Source organism: Sciurus carolinensis, chromosome 1 (assembly GCF_902686445.1).
Source record: "Sciurus carolinensis chromosome 1, mSciCar1.2, whole genome shotgun sequence".
NCBI classification, from domain to species: domain Eukaryota; kingdom Metazoa; phylum Chordata; class Mammalia; order Rodentia; family Sciuridae; genus Sciurus; species Sciurus carolinensis.
In genome coordinates this window covers 167,183,359-167,207,062 of record NC_062213.1, presented here as the reverse complement: position 1 = coordinate 167,207,062, position 23,704 = coordinate 167,183,359, and the positions used below count along the sequence as shown (strand labels likewise).

General features: G+C 51.8%; 1 protein-coding gene across 4 annotated transcripts in view; it reads left to right on the top strand.

The window, feature by feature from the left end:
* Positions 1–6,856: 6,856 nt before the first annotated feature.
* Podn (podocan) overlaps positions 6,857–23,704 on the top strand; it is a 33,886-nt gene continuing 17,038 nt past the window's right edge. For 2 of the 4 annotated variants that reach the window (XM_047551739.1, XM_047551731.1), the window contains exons 1-9: positions 6,857–7,014; positions 13,540–13,856; positions 15,161–15,254; positions 16,603–16,667; positions 17,870–17,979; positions 18,586–18,742; positions 19,088–19,203; positions 19,722–20,379; positions 23,499–23,647. In XM_047551739.1, coding sequence (XP_047407695.1) covers positions 13,545–13,856; positions 15,161–15,254; positions 16,603–16,667; positions 17,870–17,979; positions 18,586–18,742; positions 19,088–19,203; positions 19,722–20,379; positions 23,499–23,647 — 1,661 coding nt within the window. In that variant the 5' untranslated portion in view covers positions 6,857–7,014; positions 13,540–13,544. Of the gene's footprint in view, positions 7,015–7,512; positions 7,534–11,509; positions 11,648–13,539; positions 13,857–15,160; positions 15,255–16,602; positions 16,668–17,869; positions 17,980–18,585; positions 18,743–19,087; positions 19,204–19,721; positions 20,380–23,498; positions 23,648–23,704 lie in introns of those variants that run through there. The other 2 variants (XM_047551758.1, XM_047551749.1) reach the window with 2 other exon arrangements.

The window sequence follows — 23,704 nt, the reverse complement described above, 5'->3', positions numbered from 1 at the left end:
TTCCCTCATGATGCTTGCAGTCAAAAAGAGAGTAATTATTACATACTGAAATGCTGTGCAGCATGTGATCAGGGTGTAATGATGGAGAATCACAGTGAAGGTTTCTTTAATAATGTAATGAAGGGAGACATCTCTGAGGAAGTCATTTTTAAGCTGAGCTCTGAAGGTTAGGAAGAAGCAAACCATACCAAGGACATTGCATTAAAGGGTGAAAAGGAGCTTGGCTTATTCCTAAAATTTCAAGGGGCCATATTTACAAGCAAGAAGGACAGGCACAAGGTGAGATCTGAAGGTGTGTAGAAGCTAAGTTATATTGGAATTTGTTCATTATGATAAGACTTTTGTATTTCATTTTAGTGCAGTTGGGAGTGGTTGAAGATGCAGCTTTTACATGTTTATTTTTAATGCTGTGTGGCCACCTCACTATCATATCCTCAGTCTGTAACCCAGGCTAACAGAGTAACCACTATTTAGAACATCATGGCCATTTTGGCAGAGGAAGAGAAAAGTGCTCTTAAGGCTTCCCACCCAGAAGTGATGCATATTACTTTTGCTTCCATTTCATTGTTCAAAGAGAATCATGTACCCTATTTAATTTCTAAACCCTACCGTGTGCCAGAAAGAAAGGATGGAGTTGGAATATTTGTGAGCAGAACCGATGGCCACCAGAGCAGTGAACTGAAAGTAGGGGACAGAGATGTCTCCAGCTACCCCGTAGCTGCTGTGTGGGGAACATATGGGGCTGAAAGGATGTCCACATGTAAGAAGATGGTGTCCTGCACTAGGGCATCAGTCAGTATTGGAGATAGATGTGAAAAAGTAGGCAGAGGTAGAGCTGGCAGAACCTGGTAACGGGTCCTGTCTCTGCATCCTGAAGCCAAGTTAGGACAAAACATTCAGGCCTCACCAGCATTTAGTTTCTTCCTCTGCAAAAGGGGGACCATTAATTTGGGGGTGAATGTGTCTCAGTAGACCATAAACACCTTGGATGTAGAAACCATTATTCACTTCTGTGTTAATGCAGTGTCCACCCAATAAGGTCAATAGCTGTTTCTCAAACAAATGGAGGGTTAGGGATCATTAAAATCCTTTATAGATTGTAAAATGCCTACGAAAAGGTTCAGTCACATATAAATATCCTTCTGTTTTCTTCAATATAAAGTGACAACCTTAAGAAAAAAAAAAAAAAAACCAGGAAATTAAAGCCCGCAGCTAGCAGCAGCTTTATCTTCTGAAACTTTATTGGTTTTAGAAAGTAATACATTTAGAGCAGCCTTGGATAGTGGGGAAACTTTGGGGCCCATTGGATGTGGGTTTTGGTCCTAGCTGTAGCTCTTAAATAGCTTTGGGACTGTGAGTTAATAATAAGTAAGGACTCTAAGCCTGTTTCTCCCTGTAAAAGATGGAATAATAGTGCCAGCCTTGTGGTTGTAAGGATTAGCAACTGTAGCTGTAAAATGTTAAGCACACAGTAGGTACTCAGTGAACGATGCTTACTGTTATTTAAGACATTTTTTTTTCACTCCAAGAAATTCATTGAAACATTCTGAAATAATCCTTTGGAATCAGATAATGGTTTAGCTTCGGAATGGAGGATAATTTACTTTTGTTGACTATCTGCATCCTTACATTTTTCTCAAGAATCACTGAAATTTAATAGCCATTTAAGTGAATGGGTATAGAAGTATTTGGTATGACTTTCAGAAGGTTTTCATTTGGGCCAAAAATTATAGTTATAGATGCCTATACCATGATTGCTTTTTGAACACAAAGTTGCTCGATGTTATTGACTAGAAAGGAAAAGTAACTGGCCAGATAGTACCTCCTGGTAAATTACTGTATGGGGTTGAGGTTGTTTAGAGACTACACTGACATGAATTAGGAATTTGTACTAAGTGGCTCATGAGGGGCCTGAAAGATTTACATGCTATCAGAAACAACAGCCAACTCTGGCCAAATTTTAGAGTTTTTCTCAATAGAGAGTTACAAAATCTTCTGGAAAGGGCCAACATTAGATCTATCTGGAGACTGCTGCAAACAAACAGTTCTTTAGTTCTTGGTAAGAGCAGAGAATATTGGGCCAGATTTCTGGCCTTTAAGAAATGTGGAGTCTGATTCCATTTGGCTGTAACTTTAATCTGGTATGGCATTTTAGCCAGAGTTCTTGAAGAAATGTTTTTTTTTTTTTTTTAAAAATCAAAACTTAACTTCAAAAAGTGATGTCCATTTAGCGTATTATATTACTAGCCATTTAAATACTTTGTAAATAGTCACAATACTGTTTTCAGCAGCATGTAGTAAGCACTTGACCTTTTAATTGCTATATCTGTGGCCATAAACTTTTATGTAGACTTGGTTGAAATCGATGATAGTCTGCTATTTATTTAAATTGCAGGCAGAGAAACCGTTAGTGCTAGTTTTCTAACCAACTACCCAACAACACTTAAGTTTTCCTCTGCAAGTTATTGTGTAATTTGCCTTTTGGAACATGGTACCTTCTGTACTGTGCAGACCACTATCTGTTCAAGAGTAGACATTAGGACAGAAATAAATGGGAAAGGGTTTTGGGCATGAAGACACATAGTTTAAGAGAATGGTTGATTTAGGCAGACTGAAAGAAGGCTTAAGGTTGGCAAAATGATACCCAAGGGCGGGGTGTGATATCAGTTCACAAATATTTGAGAGATGGAAAGACCAAAAGAGGGGGAGGAACTTTTTTTTGCTGAGTTCTTAGAAGGAAAGGGGAAAAAAATAGAGAAATTTCAGACTGAAAATCAGTTGAACTTCCAAACAATAAAAATCAGTCATGAGTAGACTGAGAACTCCAATCAGAGGTGTTCCTAAACCCCACTGCAAAACTGGGAGCCTTTCGTTTCAAGAGATGGACCTTATTAGTGGCTGAAAGATCATCTGAGTGGGAGCAAGTGCAATTTCATTGACAGCCACTTGAGGATTTCTCCTTTTGCTTTATCAAAATATTTTTTTCTCCTATGTGCCAGAAAGAAGACTTGATATCTTTTTTTTTTTTTTACTTGTTTATACCCTGACTTGTTCATAATTTACTTTGGAGGAAAGTGAAGATTCAAAATAAATATTTAAAAAGCTTTTACATTTTCATAGTGTGAAAGAGGCTTGAGGTGTTTTTCTGTTTTTTGGTGTGTGTGCGTGTGTGTGTGTGTGTGTGTGTGTGTGTGTGTGTGTGTGTCTTTGGCTTGTTTTTGACATTTTTTGTAGTCAGTTTTTATTTGACCTAAGGTATTATAATCTTCAAGCCACAGAACCCTAGCTGTGGCATTGAAGACCATGCTCACTGGAGTTGGAATCTGAAGACCAAAGTTTGTCCCCGGTCCCAAGTACTCACTAGCCAGGCCACTGAAGCAGGTTTCGAATCCTCCCTGAGCATGCTTCCTAAAATAAGGGGCAATAATAGCACCATGCTTAGAAGTCTAGTTGTGTTCAACTGGTTTCTGTGTTCTGGCTCTTTCTCAAGGCTGAAGTGGAGATATTGCTACCCTGGGCTTCCATCCGGGGCTCTGGAGGGAAACCTGCTCCTGTGCTTATTTGGGATTTGGGCAGAACTCAGTACCACACTCCATAGGACTGAAGTCCCTGCAGCCTTGCAGGCAGCCTGAGAGTGTTGCAGCTTCTAGAGCCGTCTCATTCCCTGGCTCATGGCCCCTTCATTAAAGCTAGTCAAGTCTGTCTCACATTTCAAATTTCTCTGACCTCCCTTTCCTCATCTCTCCTACCTCCAGCCAGAGACATGCCTGTTTTTAATAGCTCACATGATTAGACTAGGCAAATCTGGAAAATCCATGACAAACTCCCTATATTCAGACCCATAACCTTGGATTGGGCTGTAGCTCAGTGGTTCAGCGCTTGCCTAGCATGTGTGAGGTACTGGGTTTGATCCTTAGCACTGGAGAGGGGGATCTGTAGTCTTAATTACAGCTCCTAAATCCTTGGTGTCATATAACACATGCACAGGTTCTAGGATTAAGGTGTGGACATCTTAGGGGATATCGTGATCTACCTACCAACATCATTGTGACAGGTAGATGTTTTTTAGGGCTAGAAAGGAGACCTCACATTATAGGAAATGAGGTTCTTGCCTTGGAGGGCTCATAATCCATTAGAAGGCAGTTAAAAAATATGTCAAGAAAAGTCCAATAATGAAGAGTTTGAATAGATATTGTCAGAGTCCAGAGACTTTACCTGTGGCTTTTCCATCATTCTCTGCTTGTTCCTTGGTGAGTCTTTTATCAAGATTCATCAGATGGAATCCCTGCAGCCCAAACGACACCATGTGATTTGATGAAGCCACTGTCATAGCTCAGTATTAATAAGGAAAGGTCTTGGGCCCTCAGCTGGAGGTGAGACAAGTAATTTTCTTCTCTGATGATGAAGTATAACAGCTCAATGCTCCTTTTCTCCCCTTTTCTCCCCTTGAGAACCTTCCTGTTCTTTAGCCCCAGCTGTCTCTATGGTGTCTGTCTTTCCTCCCTTCTGAGTGTTCTTTGTTTCTGTTTTGTTAGAAGGCACTTGTCCTGGGTAGTGGCGAACTTTTAAATCCTTACCATTTGACATGTCTATTTTAATGTCTCCTGGATATTGGTTAGGTGTGGATGATAGTTCTGTAATAATTATAGCTGCCATTTATGGAGCATTTACCATGCACCAGGTGCTGTACAGAATTCCATACTTGCAACTTCCCATTTAATGTAGACATTCTGTGAGGTGTAGGTACTATTTTTATTTTCATTTGAACCCAGGTCTACATTCAAGGCTTGCATGATACTATGTACTACTGTAATATCAAACAGGACCTGAAATTGGGGGTCAGCATGAAGGAGTTGAAGCGGCAGGTAGATTCAAGAAACCTAAATTTCAAACTCAGCTGTCTTTACAACCCCACACTCCCCCCCCCTTTTTTTTGGACCAGGGATTGAACCCAGGGGCGCTTAGCCACTGAGCCACATCCCCAGTCCTTTTATTATTATTATTATTTTTAATTTTCGAGGGTCTTGCTCAGTTGCTGAGGCTGGCTTTAAACTTGCCATCCTCTCACCTCAGCCTCCTGAGCCACTGGGATCTTTACAACCCTTCTAAAAGCTAGAGGACTTGTTTCTGGAGCACCAGGATTGTCTCCATGTTCCCGTTAGAGACCCTCAAAGGGTCAGTGCTTCGGACAAATGATGTAACTGTGTCCACAGCACCAGACAGCCACGAAGCATGCATGGGCACTATCTTGGCAGAGCCTTTTTCAGTGAGGGCAGTGGAGAACAATGAGTGATGTGCCACGGGGTTGACCCTCAAACACCCGGCCCTGGCAATTATAAATGTAGAGATACCTTCCCCTGGGTTGGGATGACAGGATACTTAAGATTTAAGACAGAAGCTGTGGGCACTCATTATATCCTGGCTCTCATTGTCCTAAATTTTAGTTCTAGGATATTCAAGTCAATAGACTCCTGTTCTTTTAGCTGCACATGAATCTAGGCTCATTGTTCAGAAGACACCAGATGTATCTCTCTCTCTTTTGGCCCCAGTCCAGTCCTGTGAATCATATCAACTCATAAGTTTGAACCCAGAGATGACTGGAATTTGAGGCCAAAGAAGGCTAAATATTTCCTTTTCCCATTCTGCTAAGTTCTTGAGTTATTTGTGTAATGGAAACAGCTGTGGGTTCAAGTCCCGCCTCTATTCTTGCCTACTCACATCTGCCTGTTTCCACCATGGACAGGGCAGTGAAGAGGGGTAGACTTGGGCTGTTCCCCAGTCTACCAGTTAATGGTCATTTTTCTCAGTCATTCGTCCTTTGGGAGGTCATCTCCTTCCTTGTAGGATGCGGGAGACAGCGGTCTTTGCAAGGTTGTGAAGGACGGAGTAATCCATGTAATGCGCGTGGCATATATTAACAGGATGCCCTTGTGGGCAGCAGCAGGAGTGAAAGGTCTGGAGCATCTTTACATGAGCCATTCATTCCTTCAGGGCCTAGGCAATTTAGGTGAATAAATGGTCCCACGTTTGGTTTATTTACCCAAGTGCCCAGTGAGGCAGCTATGGGTGTCCTGCCCGCAGGCCAGAGTAGGTATGAGGGAGAGGCTTGTTCCACAGCAGAGGTGCCAAGTACCACCCCAACCAGCCCCACTGCCTTCCACCACCGAAGCCCCTGGCTCCTACGGTGTTGCTTCAGCTGCTAGTAGTTAATGCTCCTTTACTTGGAAACGTTTTCAGCTCCTGGGAGCAATGTGGTGCCGTGAGGGCTCACTGTACACCGCCCGCCCCCTTGTCTTCCTGCGACCGGGATCTGCCGGCACCCTATTCCCGCCCAATTTACCATCAAGGTTCACCAGATTGTGGGCCCAGGGCCTTTGGGGGGTGGGGGCGGAGGGTGGTGTAGAGGGCTGGGAACTTTTCTGGGAAGGAGCCTGCAGGGTTAGCCACGGCCCCGAGACCCCAGGGTAGGAGAGGGAATGAAAAGGTAGTCAAGCTGGAGTGGTCGCAGAATCCTCCGTCATGAGCAAGAAGCTGCGTTCGGAACCACTGAGTGGAAGAAACCCTCTTCCCGGCCCTACTTTCAGGTGCGGGGGCCTAAAGAGGGTCGAGTTCCACCGTGGAAGGCTGGGAACGAGGAAGCGTTGCGGGCTAGACACCCCGCCTTCCCGGTCTGGGGGGGCGTGGTGCGACGGCCCGCCGGGGCGGAGGGGACCGTGAGGCGGCTCTGTCTCCCCGGGAAGAAGGGCCCTGCCAAGCGCAGCGCCGGAGGGTGCAGGCCCTCCCCTCCCGCGCCCGGGGGGACCCTACGCCTGTGTCCGGAGGAGGCCGGCGTCCAGCAGATGCACGCGGGGAGGGGGCGGGGGAGAGGCGGGGAGGAGAAAACCCACAACAAAACTTGCGTCGCGGAGCGCACGGCTCGACTTGAATGGAAGGAGTCCGCGCCCGCGGAGCGCAGCGGAGACTCGGGAGAGCGTGTTCAGCCGGCGGGGCGCGGCACCGCGCGGGGCGCAGCAGGTACCAGACGCCGGCGGCGGGCGGGCCAAGGGCCGGGGGGTCGAGATTGGGCAGCAGACTCTGACTTCCCTGCCTTCTCCGGACTACTCAACAGCTGCCTGGGGCGGAGCCGCCGCATCGCGCCCCGGTCGGAGCCTGCACCCAGGGCATGGCCGGAGATCTTTCTCTCCGTTGCTACTCCTGAGCGATCCCGACCTGGGCAAGGAGGGGCCTTTTCTCTCCTCTGGCCAGGCTAGTCCTAGACCCCAGGCCCCTCCTGCTGCGCACATCTGGAAAGAATCTGTGAGCGGATGGGGCGGAGGGGGGTAGTGGAAGGACGCAGGCGGGCGACAGGGAATGTGGGGGCAGGTGGAACTGGAGGGGAGGTATGGATCCCTGTATTGAAAACCCGGGCCCAGAGTATCTCCGCATCTCCTCACGATATTCATCAGGTTCCCAGGGACTCCAGCTTCCAGCCTTATTACAGAGAAACTGAGGCCCAGAAAGAGGCAGAGATATGCCTCTAGGGCACATCGACAGGTGAGGCGCACCCCGCGCGCCTTCCGTGGGGTGCTACCGTGGGGCTCAGCTCCGGGCCCCTGTGCTGTGCCTGCCCGGCGCCGCGCATTAGTGGAGCCAAAGCTCTCAGCTGGAGTCCTAGACCCGTTCTGTCTAGGCGGCTGATTCCTAGCTGGGACAGCCGGACAGAGGTAGGGGCAGGGAGAGGGGAAGGCAAGGAGCGAGGTCCGCACCGTACTGCGAATGCAGCAGAAGCCCCAGGTTGTGGGTCCCCGAAGTACAACTGGCCTGAGAGCGTGGCGTTGGAATACCTGACGCGCCGTCAGGTGGAAAAGGAGGTGGCGGCGGCGGCGGCGTGCTTCTGGCAGCGTTCGGGGCTGCGATTGGGAGGCAGCCGCAGCCTATACTGTTGGAGAGAAGGAGGCACTGCAGCAGGGGCCAGCGCCTGGCGGGTGCACGTGGCGCCGACTGCTGATGGTCAGTAGTCTAAAAGTGCATAGGGATAAGTATACCCGACCTGAGCATTTGCCCTTTGGTTTGGGGCCAGTTAGGAAAGATGAAGTTGTGCTCTGCTTCTGGAAAGTCAAGGCCGGTCAGGAGGGGCCCAACCAGATCCCCGGGCTCACAGCATTCCAAGGTAGAAGAGCCCACCACTTAGCCCACTCTGTGGGCTGCCTGGCAAGGACCTGTGACTGGTCTGGGTATTCCTGCCCACTTATGGCCACTGCTGGGGTCAAGGTCCAGTCTACTTCTAGCTTAGAGTGCAAGTTAAGAACTGTCAGATTCACATGACTGTTTTCATAGATCTTGCATACTTTGTCCCTTCAGCCTGAATCTTGGGAAGGGAGGGAGTTGCTAATTGTGGAGACTTTAGGCCTGGTGGAGTCATATGTAAGAGCACTGACCACCATCTGTTTGGAACCCTTGATGGCTCCCTATTACCAAAACTTTTGCACAGTGTCTGATGCTTTTGGAAACCTATGCCCCCAGCCCCAGCTTCCATTCCATGTTTATCCTCCTTAAACACACCTCCCTCTTCCCCCATCCCCACTCAGTGCCTTTGCTCATGCCCTTTCATCTGCTGGGAGTGCCTTTCCCTTTGATTGCTTGGAGAACTCCTACTCAACCTTCAAGACAAATTTTAGCCCTGGTCTTGTTTTTAACATACTAATCTATAAACTAAGGAGTCAGACCAGATAATATTGCAAATCTTTTCCAATTCTGCCCTTCGCAAATTCATTCATTCAATGAACATTTCCTGAGTAGCCACTCCATGTCTGGGGATTCAGAGGAGGCTTTGCTGAGCTTCAAAGGACCACCTGGCAGAGTGATTTGAGAGCACCAGAGAGCACCTAACCCAGTTGAGGGAGCAAAAGAGGTCCCCCAGAGCAGGGGCATCAGAGGAGGAGATTTCTGGGGATGGGCAGTAGTGGGATCCCCATTGTGTTTGAGTTCTGTACCTGCAAACTAAGAAGGTGGACTTTTAGTCCTGGGATTTCCGTCAGCATCAGTAAGATGTTGCTGTCTGTGGCTCAGCACAGAGCAGGTGATCAGTGAAGAGTGAACGTTTACCTTGAGTGGAGGAAGAAGGTGGTGCTGGGGGCCCAGGATCTGCCCCCTGGTCTTTCCCTCTTTTTTTCTAATTCTGCCTTAAGCCCACCCCCCACTTCTGACCTTGAGTCTGGTTGGCAGCACATGTCAGTTACTTCCTCAATACTAGTAACCCTGTGTAAGGCAGACCTACTTGGTGCAGCATCAGGCAGGGCCCTCCTTCCCTTTAATCCTAATGAGTAGCTCCCTCTCTGTTTCCTCGGCTTGTAAACAGAGCTCACAGCAGTGAAGTGAGACCTCCAGGCTCAGCCAGCAGGCAGGTTGTGGACTGTGTCCCTCTGTGGGACTGTGTCCCACCTGAGGAAGAGATTGCCATAGATGAAGCTGCTCCGCTGCTCTTAGGGTTTGAGATGTCCCTCCCCGGGTAGACTTTATGCTCCTAGAGACCAGGGGTCTGCTTCTCCACTGCTCTTCCCATGTGGCCAGGCACCCAGAAGGAGCCTTGGGGCTCATCTTGCTCAACATTCTTAGAAGAGCAAATGGGAAAATTGAAACTCAGATGGGTCAGTGATGTGCCCAACCTCACACGGCAAATCAGGTGGTAGAGCTGGACTGCCCAGGCTTCTGTGGTCCTCAGTGTGGCTTGGAAAGCTGGAGGACTTGGGAGGTGCCACTGGGGCCACCACTCTTCAAGCCATGACTGTTCTTCCTACCTCTCCCTGGAATCCAGTCCCACCTCTCCATCCCTGAAGCCCAGCACCTCCTCTCTGCCCAGGGCAGGCTCATTATCTCTCCCGTGTGCCATCCACAGCCTCACAGGTCACCCCTAGCCTGCCTGTCACACCCCTGTTCTCCTGCAGCCCATCTTCCAGAGATAAGGCTCACACTTTCTGGCCTTACCTGGCCTAGACATGTGTCCACTGTCTCCACTCATATCACTCCCAGTCCCCACTTGTCACCAGACATAGTGAGCTTTGTAGATCTAGTTCACAGCATGGCCTCCCTTGCTCCAGGCCTCACACAGGTCACACACACTGACCCCTCCTTCGCATTATTTTCCATTGGCCTGATGTTCATCCTGCAGAATGACTAGACCAGGCCTCACTTCCAGGAAGCCATATCTGGCAAGATTAGGCTTCCCCTGGGCCCCTGTGATCTCTTAAGCTTCCCTCCATCAGGCCTCTGTTGACACTGGGATTTTCAGACTCAGTTTACACATAATGCTCTAGACCAGCACTATCTAATAGAAATACAAGCCACGGATGCAATGCAAAATTTTCTAGAAGCCACATTAAAAAAGTAAAATGAAATAGGCAAACAATTTTGTTTACTATGTCCAAAGTATTATCCTGTAATCAGTATAAAAATAAATGTGAACTTATATATATTATATTGATTACATTCTCTTTTGCAACACATTTGAAGTATACTACATTTTACACCTACAGCACATCTCAGTTTAGACTAGCCATATTTCAAGTGTCACGTGTGGCAAGTGGCTACCATAGTAGACAGTGTGAGCCTCTTAAGGGGAGGAGGCTGCACCCAGCTGGGCTTGTTCCAGGCAGAGCAGCACAGGACAGCCCCGAAGACCTGGGCAGGGAGCTCAGTTCAGCCACTTAACAGCTGTTACAATGACCGACCACCATGGACCTCAGCTCCCTGATCTGTGAGGTGATGGAAACATTTTCAGTATGGTTCAGAATGTTAATACAAATTAAATATTTGTGTAGATGTAATTCACAGATTTTTTAGATACAAACTGAAGGTGAGGGAGAAAGACCAGCCTGCCCAGTGAGTGTACAAGATATGTGGCACCTGAGCACCTTCCCCTAGATCCTTTGTCCCTGGCCTCCTGCTCTGAATTTGGGGCCCAGGCTTGGACCCACACCCCACTCTCAGGGAGGGACCCTGTCTGTAGTGGTGTCAGACAGCAAAGAGGGGAGGCTTGCCTCAGTCTAGCGCTGACAGCTGCTGGGCTGAAGGCTGTGGAGCCAGCTGTAGGGTTTACATTGTGCCAGGGAATGGCAGTCTGCAGACGGGCATGTGGTGAGGGCAGTGGGGCAGCAGAGGGGTGGCAGGGTGAGCATGGCACCGGGAAGGTGTCGCTCACTGCTGCCTGCTGATCTCTGGAGTCCAGGAGCTGTGTGCATGCTGGGCTCCCTTGTTCTCTGCCTGCCAGGAACTGGGACCCAACTCGGCCTAGCCATGTGGACCTACGGGTGAAGGAGGCCTGGCTGCCACCCCGCTTCTCTCTCCTCACACTTTTTTCTTCAAGGGTCTGTCCTCCGAGGGACCCCTTCACGCTGTCACCCCAGTCCAGATGGGAAGTAGTTATTGGTAACTGGGGTGCACTGCTCCCTCCAGAAGGAGGGCAGGGACCTTATCTACCTCACCTGTGTCCCCAGTGTCCAGTGCCAGGCTGGGTGCAGACAAACCTCACCTTGGAGAATTGGCTGAGCCAATGAGGAATGCAAAGCTGTATCTGAAATCCTGAGCGACCCCAGGGCTGGATTTCGTAGGTGGCTAGAGTGTCTGCAGTGTCTCTGAGAGAAGGTGGACTTGTCTGGAGCACAAAGCCCAGGTGAGGTCTAGATGAGGAAATGGAGGAGCAGGGGATTCTGGAGTGGGCAGTGGTGTGGCTGGGAGTGAACCACACTGTGAAGCATATGAGTAGTGGTAGGAAGAGCTAATGTTTATTGAGCACTTACTGTGTGCAGTGCGTGCCTCCCTCTCAGTCTCCCCATAATGGCCCTTCTGTTATCATTCAAAGACAAATGAGAAGCTAAGGTTTAGACTGTTTCAAAACTTGCCTGAAGTCACACAGCAGGTAAAGACCAGAGCTGAGATCACAGCCATGGTTGTGTGATTGCAGAGCCCACTTTGTCACTTGTATGAATGACAAGCTCTCTGTTTCCCAAACAGGCCGGGTGTCTAGTCAGACCCTAATAACCCTGATGTTGTGATGGGAGAGTCTCACTGAGACCATATGCTTGTGGCTACCATGCTCCAGACTGGGGTGGCTGCATAAAGGGGTCCCTAGGAGGATGAGGTCCAGGAGGGAAGAGCTATGAGGAGAGAGAAGAGGTGGGGGCAGCTGGTCTCCTTGACTCACAGGTCCATGTGACCTAAGCAGACTTGGGACCCAGATCTTGGCTTGGATGTGCTGAGGCCTAGACATTTGTGCCCATACCCCCTTCCCATTTATTGAGGCAGGTCACTGTGCCACTCAGTACATAGCAATGGCAGCTCCTCATTATGTGGCAGGTGCCAGGTCTCTGTTATTTTACTGACACCTCATAGAAGCCTGAGTTCAGATGTATATCTGTGTGGTACAGTGAGGAAGTGGCAGCTCAGTGAGGTCCAAGCCACTAAGTGGTGCAAGTGGGACTCAGACTGGGGTCCGTGTTCCTGTCTACGACCTGACACAACTTACCACATCCCAGAGACGTTGTCTAAGTGGGTTCTTTTAAGGAGGACTCAGCAACCCAGACCTGAGCCAAGCCCAGGCCAGGGGCTGCTGGGACAGTGGCATCCCAGCATCTTCCTCAATCTGCACCACCCCCCTTGCTGCAATAGGGGACCGTGCTGGGGAGTGGCCTCCTGGATATGGCAATAGCTGTGTAACCCATCAGGCTCTAGTGAGGGCAGCTGAGCAGGTGAACACCAGGAATGGGATGTGGGAGATCACAGGGCAGCAGCAGCTCCGGTCACTGAGGCCTCCTCTGTGCCAGGCTTTGTGCTTGGCCTACACCAGACACTGGGAGTTGCTCACAGCCCCACAGATGACAAAGACACAACCCAAGTCAACTAGTGCTAAGCCCTGGACCATCTTGGAATCTCCCCCTCATCATGGCATCAGAGTTGGTTCTTGGAAAAGAAGTTACTGATTGCCTGAGAGGGGCAGGGCATTCTGGGCAGAAGGCACAGCATGTATAAAGGCCTGGAGGGGAAAACACCACATAGTCCTTTGTCACTGGGATGGTTGCGGGAGAGGCAGGGTCAAGTCCCAAAGATCCTGAATGGCTAGCTGAAGCTCTAGGATGCAGTTACTCATGCTGGCTCACCATGGCTTGTGACTGCTGGAAGGTGGATGGTGGTTACACACACTACTTGTGCCAGGGCAGCAGGAGCTCAGCAAAGTTCAGATCCTGCTTCATCTTTTCTGTGAGATGGGGATACAGATTCCTCAGGACCCAACCTGCTGAGGATCGTGGAAGTTTTTGCAGACCTACCTGAGGACAAGACTTCATCACCCCACCCCTCTGGAGGGCAGCCCTGATGGAGGCTGGGTAGGGAGGGAAGGGCAGCAGAACAGTGGGGTGCCAAGAATGGGGACCAGAGTGGGACCTGCCTTGTACCAAAGCAGGACCCATCGTGTCATGTCTTTTGAGGGCCCAAGCCTTGTGCCCAGTGTATCTGACAGGTAAAGTCAGCTCTGGCACCAAGGAAAGCCTGACTCAGCCCCTCCCACAGGCACCATGGCCCGGAGCAGGGCGCTGCTGCTCCTGCTGCTGTTGCCACCACAGCTGCATCTGGGACCTGTGCTCGCAGTGAGGGCCCCGATGTTTGACCGAAGCAGCACCCACAGTCTGAGTCCTGAGGAGAATGAATTTGTGGAGGAGGAACCTGTGCTGGTCCTGAGCCCCGAGGAGCCAGGGCCTGGCCCGGCCACTGTTGACTGTCCCCGAGACTGTGCCTGTTCCCAGGAGGGTGTTGTGGACTGTGGTGGCATCGACCTGCGTGAGTTCCCCGGGGACCTGCCTGAGCACACCAACCATCTGTCCCTGCAGGTGAGGCTGATGTGCCAGTGATCACCAGGGAGGCCCTCCATTGACTCCCCATCCCCAGATTCAGGGTACAAGGCAGATTAGACTTGTAGAGTCCTGGCCCACTCATGTGACACCCTCCTGATGTCCTGACCACAGAGCACTGAGATGGTACAGCCTGCTTATTTGCTGAGGAGTCTAGCTGAGGCCCAGTGCACAGAGTCAGGGTCTCACAATGACATGAGCCTGCCTAGCGACTGACCCTCTGCACAGAGCAATGCAGTCACCATCACAGGGCCAAGAGATCAGAGCCAAGTAGACCCAACTGGAGTACTCAGGGGTGCAGAACACAAGAGACCTTGTCTCTGCAGGTGTGCTGGCTGATTTTGGAACCTTGAGAAGTGGGCCTGGCCTTCCCCACTGGGGAGACTCAGATTCATCTGGAATGGTCTTTGTGGCCCAGTAATTCTGGAATGGGGGCTGTCATACCCACTTCCAGAGGAGATCAGGTCCAGAGAGGGAAAATGACCCACCCCATGGTCACACCACCCTGGTGGCAGCTGTGGGGTCTGGGTCAGGGTGGTCAGTGAGAGGAAGGAACAAGTTGAGGACAACTCTTAACATAGGTTCACTTACTCATTCACATATAGACTATATCCTGGGTTCCTGCTCTACACCTCTGGTCCTGTGTGGGGTGCTGGGCACAGAGGACTTGGACACGCCCTGCCCTTAGGCACTCACAATCCATGGGCAAGGCAGAGACCTAAACAGAGAAATCAAACAAAAAGGACTCCCACTGTGGCCCCAGAGCAGCCTCCTAAAGCAGCCCCAGTTCAACTTAGGGAGGCTGGGGATGTGGTAAATCACCATAATGAGTGTTCTAAGAGGAGTGGGGACCACGGGGCTTGGAAAGAGAAGCAAAGTTGGTTGCTTGGGGAACAGCTATGGATGCCTGTTACCCAGTGGAAATACCCAGGGGGCAAGTCTAGAGGACAGACAGCCCACCAAGCATGAACAACTGCCTGTAGATGTCTGCATGTGGGCTCCTTCCCCCTGCCCCCTGACCCCGGACTTGGAATTGGAGTCTTAATGCATGCTAGGCACATGCTCAACCACTCAGGTACATCCCTACCCAAACCTGTGGGTACCTTAAAGGACTCACACATTCTCTGCCCCTAGTGCCCATATGAGCCAGCACCCAGGTTCTGTCTGCCAAGACAGGTGCCCAAGAGAGGAACTGGCTCCCAGGACTGGGACAAAGAATAGGCACAGGAGCCCCAGGCAGGGCCCCTCCAGGCTGATCCTGCCTCCTCAACCCCTTCTTCTAGAACAATCAACTGGAGAAAATCTACCCTGAGGAGCTCTCTCGCCTCCAGCGACTGGAGACTCTGAACCTCCAGAACAACCGCCTGACTTCCCGAGGTGAGGGGTCACCAGAGCCATGGGATACCAGGTGGGGACTCAGGGTCCTAAATGGTGCCAAGTGTCCATGGGGAAAGCTTGGCCCTGCAGATCCTGAGTGTGGGGGAGTAGGGCTGGGCTGGGTTGGTAGTGGGGCTGTGTAGGGATGGGCTCCACATGTTCCAGGGGCTCCCTGATGTTGCCCAAAAGTCTGGGACCTGGGACATGGGTCAGGAGTGGGGCTTCAGAGCAGCCAAGCTTCCCAAGACCTTGTCATAGACTCTTCCATTTACAGGGGCCTTAGAATCAAAGAGCAGTCAAAAACAAAACAGAGAGCTGTCCAGCCTCACACTGTATTTTTTTCTGATGACAGAAACAACATGTGATTAGGATCGAAAACTTAGAAAATAAAAATGGATGTCTTGCATAAATAAGACTGACCAAAAAAAAAAAAAAAAAAAAAAAGGAAAGAAAAAACCCCCACACGCAGTTCTGCCACTTTGAAATTAATCATGATCAATGTTTTGGTATATTTCTTTCCAATTTTAAAACAGCTTTATTGAGGGGTGATTTATATACCATAAGATGAACCCAACTTAAAGCTACAATTTGATGGGTTCTAGTAAGCGCAGGCAGTTGTACAGCCATCTCACAATCCAGTCATTTTTTCCCCTAGTGGTTTTAAATTCATCGCTGAACTCCTGCTTCAGATGAGATACTCGGCCCCGCTTCACCCCCAGCAGTTGGCCTGGCGGGGTTCCCCATGTTGCTGCGGCTCTCGCTGGCTGGCTTGTTACACCAGCAGGGTATTCCATGGAGGGACGCTCCACGGTTTATGTAACTGTTCCCTCTCATTAAAAACTTGGGCAAGTCCCAGCATCTGGGGGTCCTGGAGCTCGGAACTGAGTGTTGGAGCCTGGCCTCAGGGCTGGAGAGGGCCTGGCGGGGCGGGGCTCCCAGTGACATGACGTCTGTCAGAGGAGCAGAGGCAAGCCAGGTGGCTGGAGGACCCAGAAGTGGCAGGATTGCCCTACATGGGGCTGTCCCAGCTTGTCCTGCCACCTGTGGATGGGGCTGGGTATGAAGAGAGGCTTTGACACCTGTGGCCATCCCAAGGGGAACACTCCTTCATGGCTGAAAGGGTCAGGCTGTGTCCCTCAGCAGACACTTAACTGCGTGCTCCTATGCTTGGACCACGTGAGCAAGGAGAAAGAAAGCGGACTGGGGCTCCTATTGGGACTGACTGGGAAGGGACCCAAGGGGCCTGTCTCCCTGTCCAGGCAAGTGGGGGTTGGGGCTGAGGGTGGGGTGGCTCCCGTGCTCCCCTGCAGCGTCTCCTTCATCCAGGGCTCTGACCTGTCCTTTGAAGGGCTCCCGGAGGAGGCATTTGAACATCTGACCAACCTCAACTACCTGTACCTGGCCAACAACAAGGTGAGGGCCTCGGAGGGTGGCGTGTACTGCCCTGCCCTCCCGGTGCTGTCTTCTGCTAAGTTCCATGAACTTCTACCAGGCTACCTTCTGGCTGGCTGCTCAGACATGACCCTGGAGGTGGGGAGGGAGACAGACCCCACCCAGGGCATCAGACTATCAAATAATGAAGACAAACCAAGGCCTCTAGGAGTGTAGAAGAGACCCACTGCAGGGGTGCCTGGAGGGCTTCCTGGAGGAGATGGTAATTGAGTGAGGCAATAAAGGGTAGTCAGACTCCAGTTACAGGCCCTGAGGAGGACGCTGCAGAAGAAGAGTCAGCAACTGGTCCAGTGGTGTGAACCTATGGTACCAGCACTCAGGAAGTGGGATGTGAGTGTCACTTGAGTCCAGGAGTTCAAGACTAGCCTGAGGAACAGAGTGGGACCCCATTTCAAAACAGAAGAAACAAAGGGTCAACATGAGCTAAGCTCAAAATATTTGTTGTACCCACCAGGCACTATTCTAGCCCCTTCTCTCTGAACACTCTGGAGGCATCTGTTCCTAGTCAGATAGAAGATCTGACTTCTATCTGCATTCTGGCCATGTCCAGTGGCAGTCTCCAGCCCTTTCCATTCCTGGGGCTTGAGACTCAAAGGTCCACCCACATCTTTGACATCTTCCCTAGGTGTCTAGAGGAAGTGGAACTACTGTTTCTTGCCCACAGCCCCAAAATTAATCCTCCATCTTTTCATTTGGGTGAAGGTCATCTCCAACCCTACAGCACCACTGCTGCGACCACAGATCAGGAGGCTTCTAGAGCCTGGGCATCCCTCACCCACGTCCAACCCTCCGCAGGTCCTGAACCTCGCTCAGGCACCAGCCCACCACCTCTCACTGGATGTTCCTCTGCCTCATTTGCCTCCCCTTTCTCCTCAGGGCAGCCAGGGTCACCTTCAAAATCTTGCCCACCTCTACCTCTCCATCCACCTAGGATGAGCCCAGGAGGACAGTGTGGGGACAGACTGGAAACTGCTGTCAGACAGGCAGAGACTTGACTGCCAAGCTGAGGACTGGGGAGCCAGAGATACTTTGGTTTTGCTCTGTTGGGGAGGGGTAGAGGTCTCCACTTTAGAAAGATGATGCTGGTTGCAGAGGCTTTTGAAGGGGCCCAGAGCCAGCCTCTGCCCTCCATTGGTCTTTCCAACTGACTCTTCCCTTTTTAGCTGACATTGGCTCCTCGATTCCTGCCGAATGCCCTGATCAGCGTGGACTTTGCTGCCAACTATCTCACTAAGATCTATGGGCTCACCTTTGGCCAGAAGCCAAATTTGAGGTCAGAGGGTGATGGTTCTAGACTTGGCAAGGTGCGAAAGGAAGGGCTGAGGTAGAGCTGTTCCTCCTGTGTGAGGCACAGACAGGACCCTGAGAGGGACTTGCTGGGTAGTGGGGCATCAAGACCCAAGCTCAGGGCTGTGGTGGAGGGACACCCAAGGGCTGGAGGAACTCAGGATCCAAAAGGATGGACCTAAAGGATGAGGAAGATGTGGTCCAGGAAGTGAGGCAGAGAACACTGTGTGTGGGAATGGTGGGGACAGGGTGGAGGGCAGTCCCTTCCAGCAGGCAGAATGGCCCTGTACTGGAGCTGCTTTAGGAGGAGCAAATATCCCCAGCATAGGTATGTAGATGCCTGGGCTGGGGGTCAGGAAGCCATACTTCTGCCACTAACTTATGAGGCAACTTCTAGTGGGGTGCTGACCCTTCTGGTCCCTGGTGCATAATTGTGTAGTGAGTTTTGAGGCTCTTTAACTGCATCCTTGGGTTAAGATGGGAGGAGAGCTCTCTGGACCCTGCTCCCAGCCTTAGCAAAGTTTGAAGCCTCACTGGGAAGTTGGCTTAGGGGTCCCCTCAGGCAGGGTGAAGACTGTGCCTTGACCCCTAGGTCTGTGTATCTGCACAACAACAAGCTAGCGGATGCGGGGCTACCGGACAGCATGTTCAATGGTTCCAGCAATGTCGAGATCCTCATCCTGTCCAGCAACTTCCTACGCCATGTGCCTAAGCACCTGCCACCTGCCCTGTATAAGCTGCACCTCAAGGTGAGGAGGGGAGAAAGCAGGGAGGGGGAAGAGCAGACCCCACAGCTGGGGTATGAGAGCAGGAACCTACAGAAGGGCTGGCCCATGTGGTATAGCACTGCCAAGTGAGGTTATGGTCTGTGGGCACACAACGATCACAGGGCACTGTGGGAAAGCAGGGAGATACCTGGGCACCTGACCTTTGGTGCAGGTTGTGCATGGGGCTGTCAGCACACACCCAGCTGCTCCAGATCTGAGTCTCCTCCTGGTGGCACCTCAAAGCCCCTCTCCACACCGCATCCTGAGGCCCTGCTCCAGCCCCTTGCATCTCCCTTATGCTTCCCTCCCTACCTTTCCACCCGCTAGAACAACAAGCTGGAGAAGATCCCCCCTGGGGCCTTCAGCGAGCTGAGCAACCTGCGAGAGCTGTATCTGCAGAACAACTACCTGACTGATGAGGGCCTGGACAATGAGACCTTCTGGTGGGTCCCCCTCTCACACATCCTCAGCATCACTGTGGCACCCAGCAAGCTCCTCCCGGGGCCCAACCCTAGCCAGGCACTGTCATGTATCCCTTGCCCATCTCCCCTGGCCACTTCCCCTGGAGAAGGAAGGATCTGTAAGGCTGGTGCCTCTGTTAACAATGCTGTCCCCAAGAATAGTTGATATGTATAGGTAAGGGCTGCCAAGGTGGCAGGGATTCAGGAAATGTTGGAGGAGACTGGCTTATTGGTACCAAATACATACCTGAACATTATTGTTGAAGGCAAATACATTTTCATTTCTGGGGACCCGGGGTAGCCACAAAAAGCTAACATAAAGTTTGACAGTGGTCTTCAAATAAGCTCTCGTGTAATAAAAACCTTGCCCAGATCCCTCCTACACTGAGGTGAATTAGAGACTGCACCCCTCCCCCCCACAAACACCTCTCTTGGGAATAACAGTGGGACCAAGCAGATGTGGGTTCCTGCCAAGCGTTCTAATTTCCTCCCTCCCCCAGGAAGCTCTCCAGCCTGGAGTACCTGGATCTGTCCAGCAACAACTTGACACGGGTCCCTGCCGGACTGCCACGGAGCCTGGTCCTGTTGCACCTGGAAAAGAACGTTATCCGGAGTGTGGACGCCGACGTGCTGACCCCCATCCGCAGCCTTGAGTACCTGCTGCTGCACAGCAACCAGCTGCAGGCGGACGGTATCCACCCGCTGGCGTTCCAGGGCCTCAAGCGACTGCACACCGTGCACCTGTATAACAACGCCCTGGAACGTGTGCCCAGCGGCCTGCCCCGCCGCGTGCGCACCCTCATGATCCTGCACAACCAGATCACCGGCATCGGGCGCGAAGACTTTGCTACCACCTACTTCCTGGAGGAGCTCAACCTCAGCTACAACCGCATCACCAGCCCGCAGATGCACCGCGACGCCTTCCGCAAGCTGCGCCTCCTGCGCTCACTTGACCTGTCGGGCAATCGCCTGCACACACTGCCACCCGGCCTGCCCCGCAACGTACACGTGCTGAAGGTCAAGCGCAATGAGCTGGCTGCCCTGGCACGCGGGGCACTGGCAGGAATGGCCCAACTGCGGGAGCTCTACCTCACTGGCAACCGACTACGCAGCCGCGCCCTAGGCCCCCGTGCTTGGGTGGACCTTGCCCATCTGCAGGTAAGGAGGGCTGGGCCATGCCTGTGGGGTGCTACTGGTATGGCTGCCCTGAACCCATTTGTCTGTGGGATATGGCGAGGGCTGGGCCATGAGGGAGGATCCTCTGGTATAGCCAGACTGAGCTCATTTACCTTTGAGTACCTGTTGGGGAGAAAAGGTAGGCTGAGGCTGGGTCTTAACAGGGAAGTGGCCATGCAGAGGACATGACTAGCATGCCTGGGTCAGCCCAGCCCACTTTGAGCAGAGTGTAGAAGTGTCTGTCTGGGATGTCCAGGTCAGGCTCACCACAGGTAGTTAGTTAAAGGTTTAAGGGCTGTGGAAGTAGGAGCTCATGCCTGCAGGAGGGAGGCCCACAGGACCACATGGAGGCAGTTGAGGTAACTTGGGAAAGTCCAGCTCACCCTCTGCAGGTACAGCAGTGGGTTCTTGGAGAAGGCTGGGCTTGGGTTGGGAGGGTATAGCCCATGTTGTGGGCTCACCTCACCACAGTGCATAGTGCTAGGGGTAGGGGAGTCTGCCCAAGGCATTCTGGGATGGCCAGTGGGCATGGCTGCTGTGGCCATATGGTCAGAGACGGGGATGTCTGGGTACGTGAACGGGCTTCTTTGTGTAACAGGTGAAACCTCCCAACTTAGCAAATATAGGCAAAAATGAAAATTTACTGCAGACCCAGGGAGGTGCTGCTGAAATGCTGGGTGGTTTCCCCCCTGAACTGGCCACAGTCCCCCTGCTACCCTACCAGAGCCCATTCACAACCAGACCTTGCCCTGGAGGCTCAGGACCTCTACATTGCTGTCCCTTCTCCCCAAGACATTGTCTGCTCCTTTCTCAGGGCTCTGCTCAGTTGCCCATCTCCCTGGGAGGCCTTCTTTCATTTTGTTTTTCTTTATAAGCCTGGTCCCTGGGGTCCTCAGGTCCTCTGTTTGCTTGCCTTGCCTGCCCTTCCATCTCAGATAAGCAGCAGGCGTGGGCTTGTGGTCACTGCCTGTGGAGGGATGACTAGATGATCTATCCAACTCCACAGGACTTGCTGTCTGAACAGGGTGCAAGGGAGAGGTTGGGGGAGCCCTGAGGCAGAGCAGGGTGGGGTGTGTCAGTCAGCTGATCTTGCAGGTCAGCTGGGGTCTCACCTCACCCAGAATGCCCTGCTGAGTGCCAGACACTAGGATCTAGCCATGTGTGCCACTCCTCTTGACTGTCCCTTAGGAGCTTGCTCTTGAGGAGCCAGAGCCTGTGTCTTCTCCTCCATAATCCATTCCTCCTGCTGCATTTTCCAACTCAGTTAACGGACAGGATGGCATCCATCCAGGGAAACCTGGAAGCTGCCCTTGGCATCCCCTTCTGCCCTACTGGCTGCCTACCAGCACCTCACTCTGCTGTGCTACCACTATCCCCGTCTGTCCTCTTCTCTCCAACCCTACTGCCCACACTCCAGGCCAGACCACCCTACCCTTTGCCCGGGCCCCAGCTCCCCAAGAGCTCATCACTTCAGTACTCAAGGGTATAGAAGAAAACATGCCCTCTCATACTCCTGCCCTTACATAGCTCCCCATGACCATGTGGGGGTCCAGGACAGACTCATGGTCTTCAGGACCTGCTCTGCTCCTGTTCCCAGTGCACATTTGCTCCTCTGCTAGAAGTACCTTCTCCTCGCTGCTCACTGGTGATGGCTACTCAGTCATTCATCCATTCCACCTGCCTAGATGTAGCCCCTACTATGTGCCAGACAGAGTTCCAGAACTGGGGACCTATGGGGGATAAGACAGATGGAGGGCCATTACTGTCTATCTGGAGCACACACCTAAGACTCAACTAGAACATTGCCCCTCTAGGAAGCCCCCTTCCCCTCTATCACCCATGGCAGGTCAGCTGCCTCACTGGGCCCGGGGGAGCTCAGCCAGGGATGTCTGGTGGGCAGAGGACTTTTCCTCACGCTGTGATCTTTCTCAGGCAGCTGCTCCTGCTGCCTCAGAGCCCACCCTGGAGAGCTCTCCCTGGCCTGAAGCTGGGTCAGTCCTCCCCTGGACTCCCTATCACAGCCAATTCCACTGGGTTGTCCTTCTCAGAGTTTGGGTCCATCTCCACAGCTGGTCTGGCTTCCTGAAGGTGGACACAGTGTCTCAGTGGAGTCCATGTCCCCTGAACCTGTGGGCACAGGATGTTTGGGATGCATGAGGAAGTGGCTGAAGTGGAGACATGCAGAGATTACCGAGTTCTTTGGGAACAGTGGAAAGCAGGGGCCCTGAGGGTGGGGGAGGTGACCGAAGCACCCTAAAGTACATGCAGCTCATGCTCCCCTGGAATCCTGATGCCAACATGCCTAGCTGTCTGGATTTATGGCCCCATTTTTTGACCCTGAGGTTGGCCTCAGGGTGAGGGAGGAAGCTTGGAGGTCATGGGGTCCTGTCCTGTGGCCTCACAGTGTGCGGGTCTGGTGAAGGTGCATGACAACCTGAGGGGCAGTGAGGGTGGCCACAACAGCACATGCCAGCCTCCTGCCCACTGCAGGTATGTTCTTCTTCCGGGCAAATCCATTCCTGCCTCCCTGGCTGTGGGCCCCTGGCACTTGATAACTCTGAATCTGACCAACCTGAGGCCTGGCTGTTGTACCAGGATCACTGCAGGCCTCATACCCTTGCTCTGGATCCCAGTACATGTGGCCCCTGATGTCCACAAATGAGCAGCCCCACCCATTTGCCATCCAGGGCCAGTGGGGCAAAATTCAAAGACTGGAGGACCCCTGGCCCCTACCTATCCTATAGGTCTTCAGTCTGATGTGAGTGACAAGTGTGTTAAGAAGTAAGGACTGTGACACCCAAACATCTTGGCTATGACTTCATGTGTGAAGGCAGAGGGGCTAGGTAGAGCCTATATTAATTAGAGCAAGGGTTTGGAGTCAGGCACAACAGGTTCCAGCCTCTTACAGGCTATGTGCCCTTAGATAGATCCCCTAACCTCTCTGAACCTGTTTCCCTACCTGGAAAATGGAGATAATTATTGACTCCTCTCCTTAACAGGGTTATCATTAGATTTAGATAGGCTGGAGATTTGGTGGGAGTTTTGTAAGCTAAGTGCTTTGCACAGGTGGGAATCCCTGACTCCCATGGTCACCTCTGCAGCTGCTGGATATTGCTGGGAATCAGCTCACAGAAATCCCTGAGGGGCTCCCCAAGTCGCTTGAGTACCTGTACCTGCAGAACAATAAGATTAGCACCGTGCCTGCCAATGCCTTCGACTCCACACCCAACCTCAAGGGGATCTTTCTCAGGTAGGAAGTCCCCCTTGCCCCTGCATACACCCCTTGGCACCTACCCAGCTCCAGCCA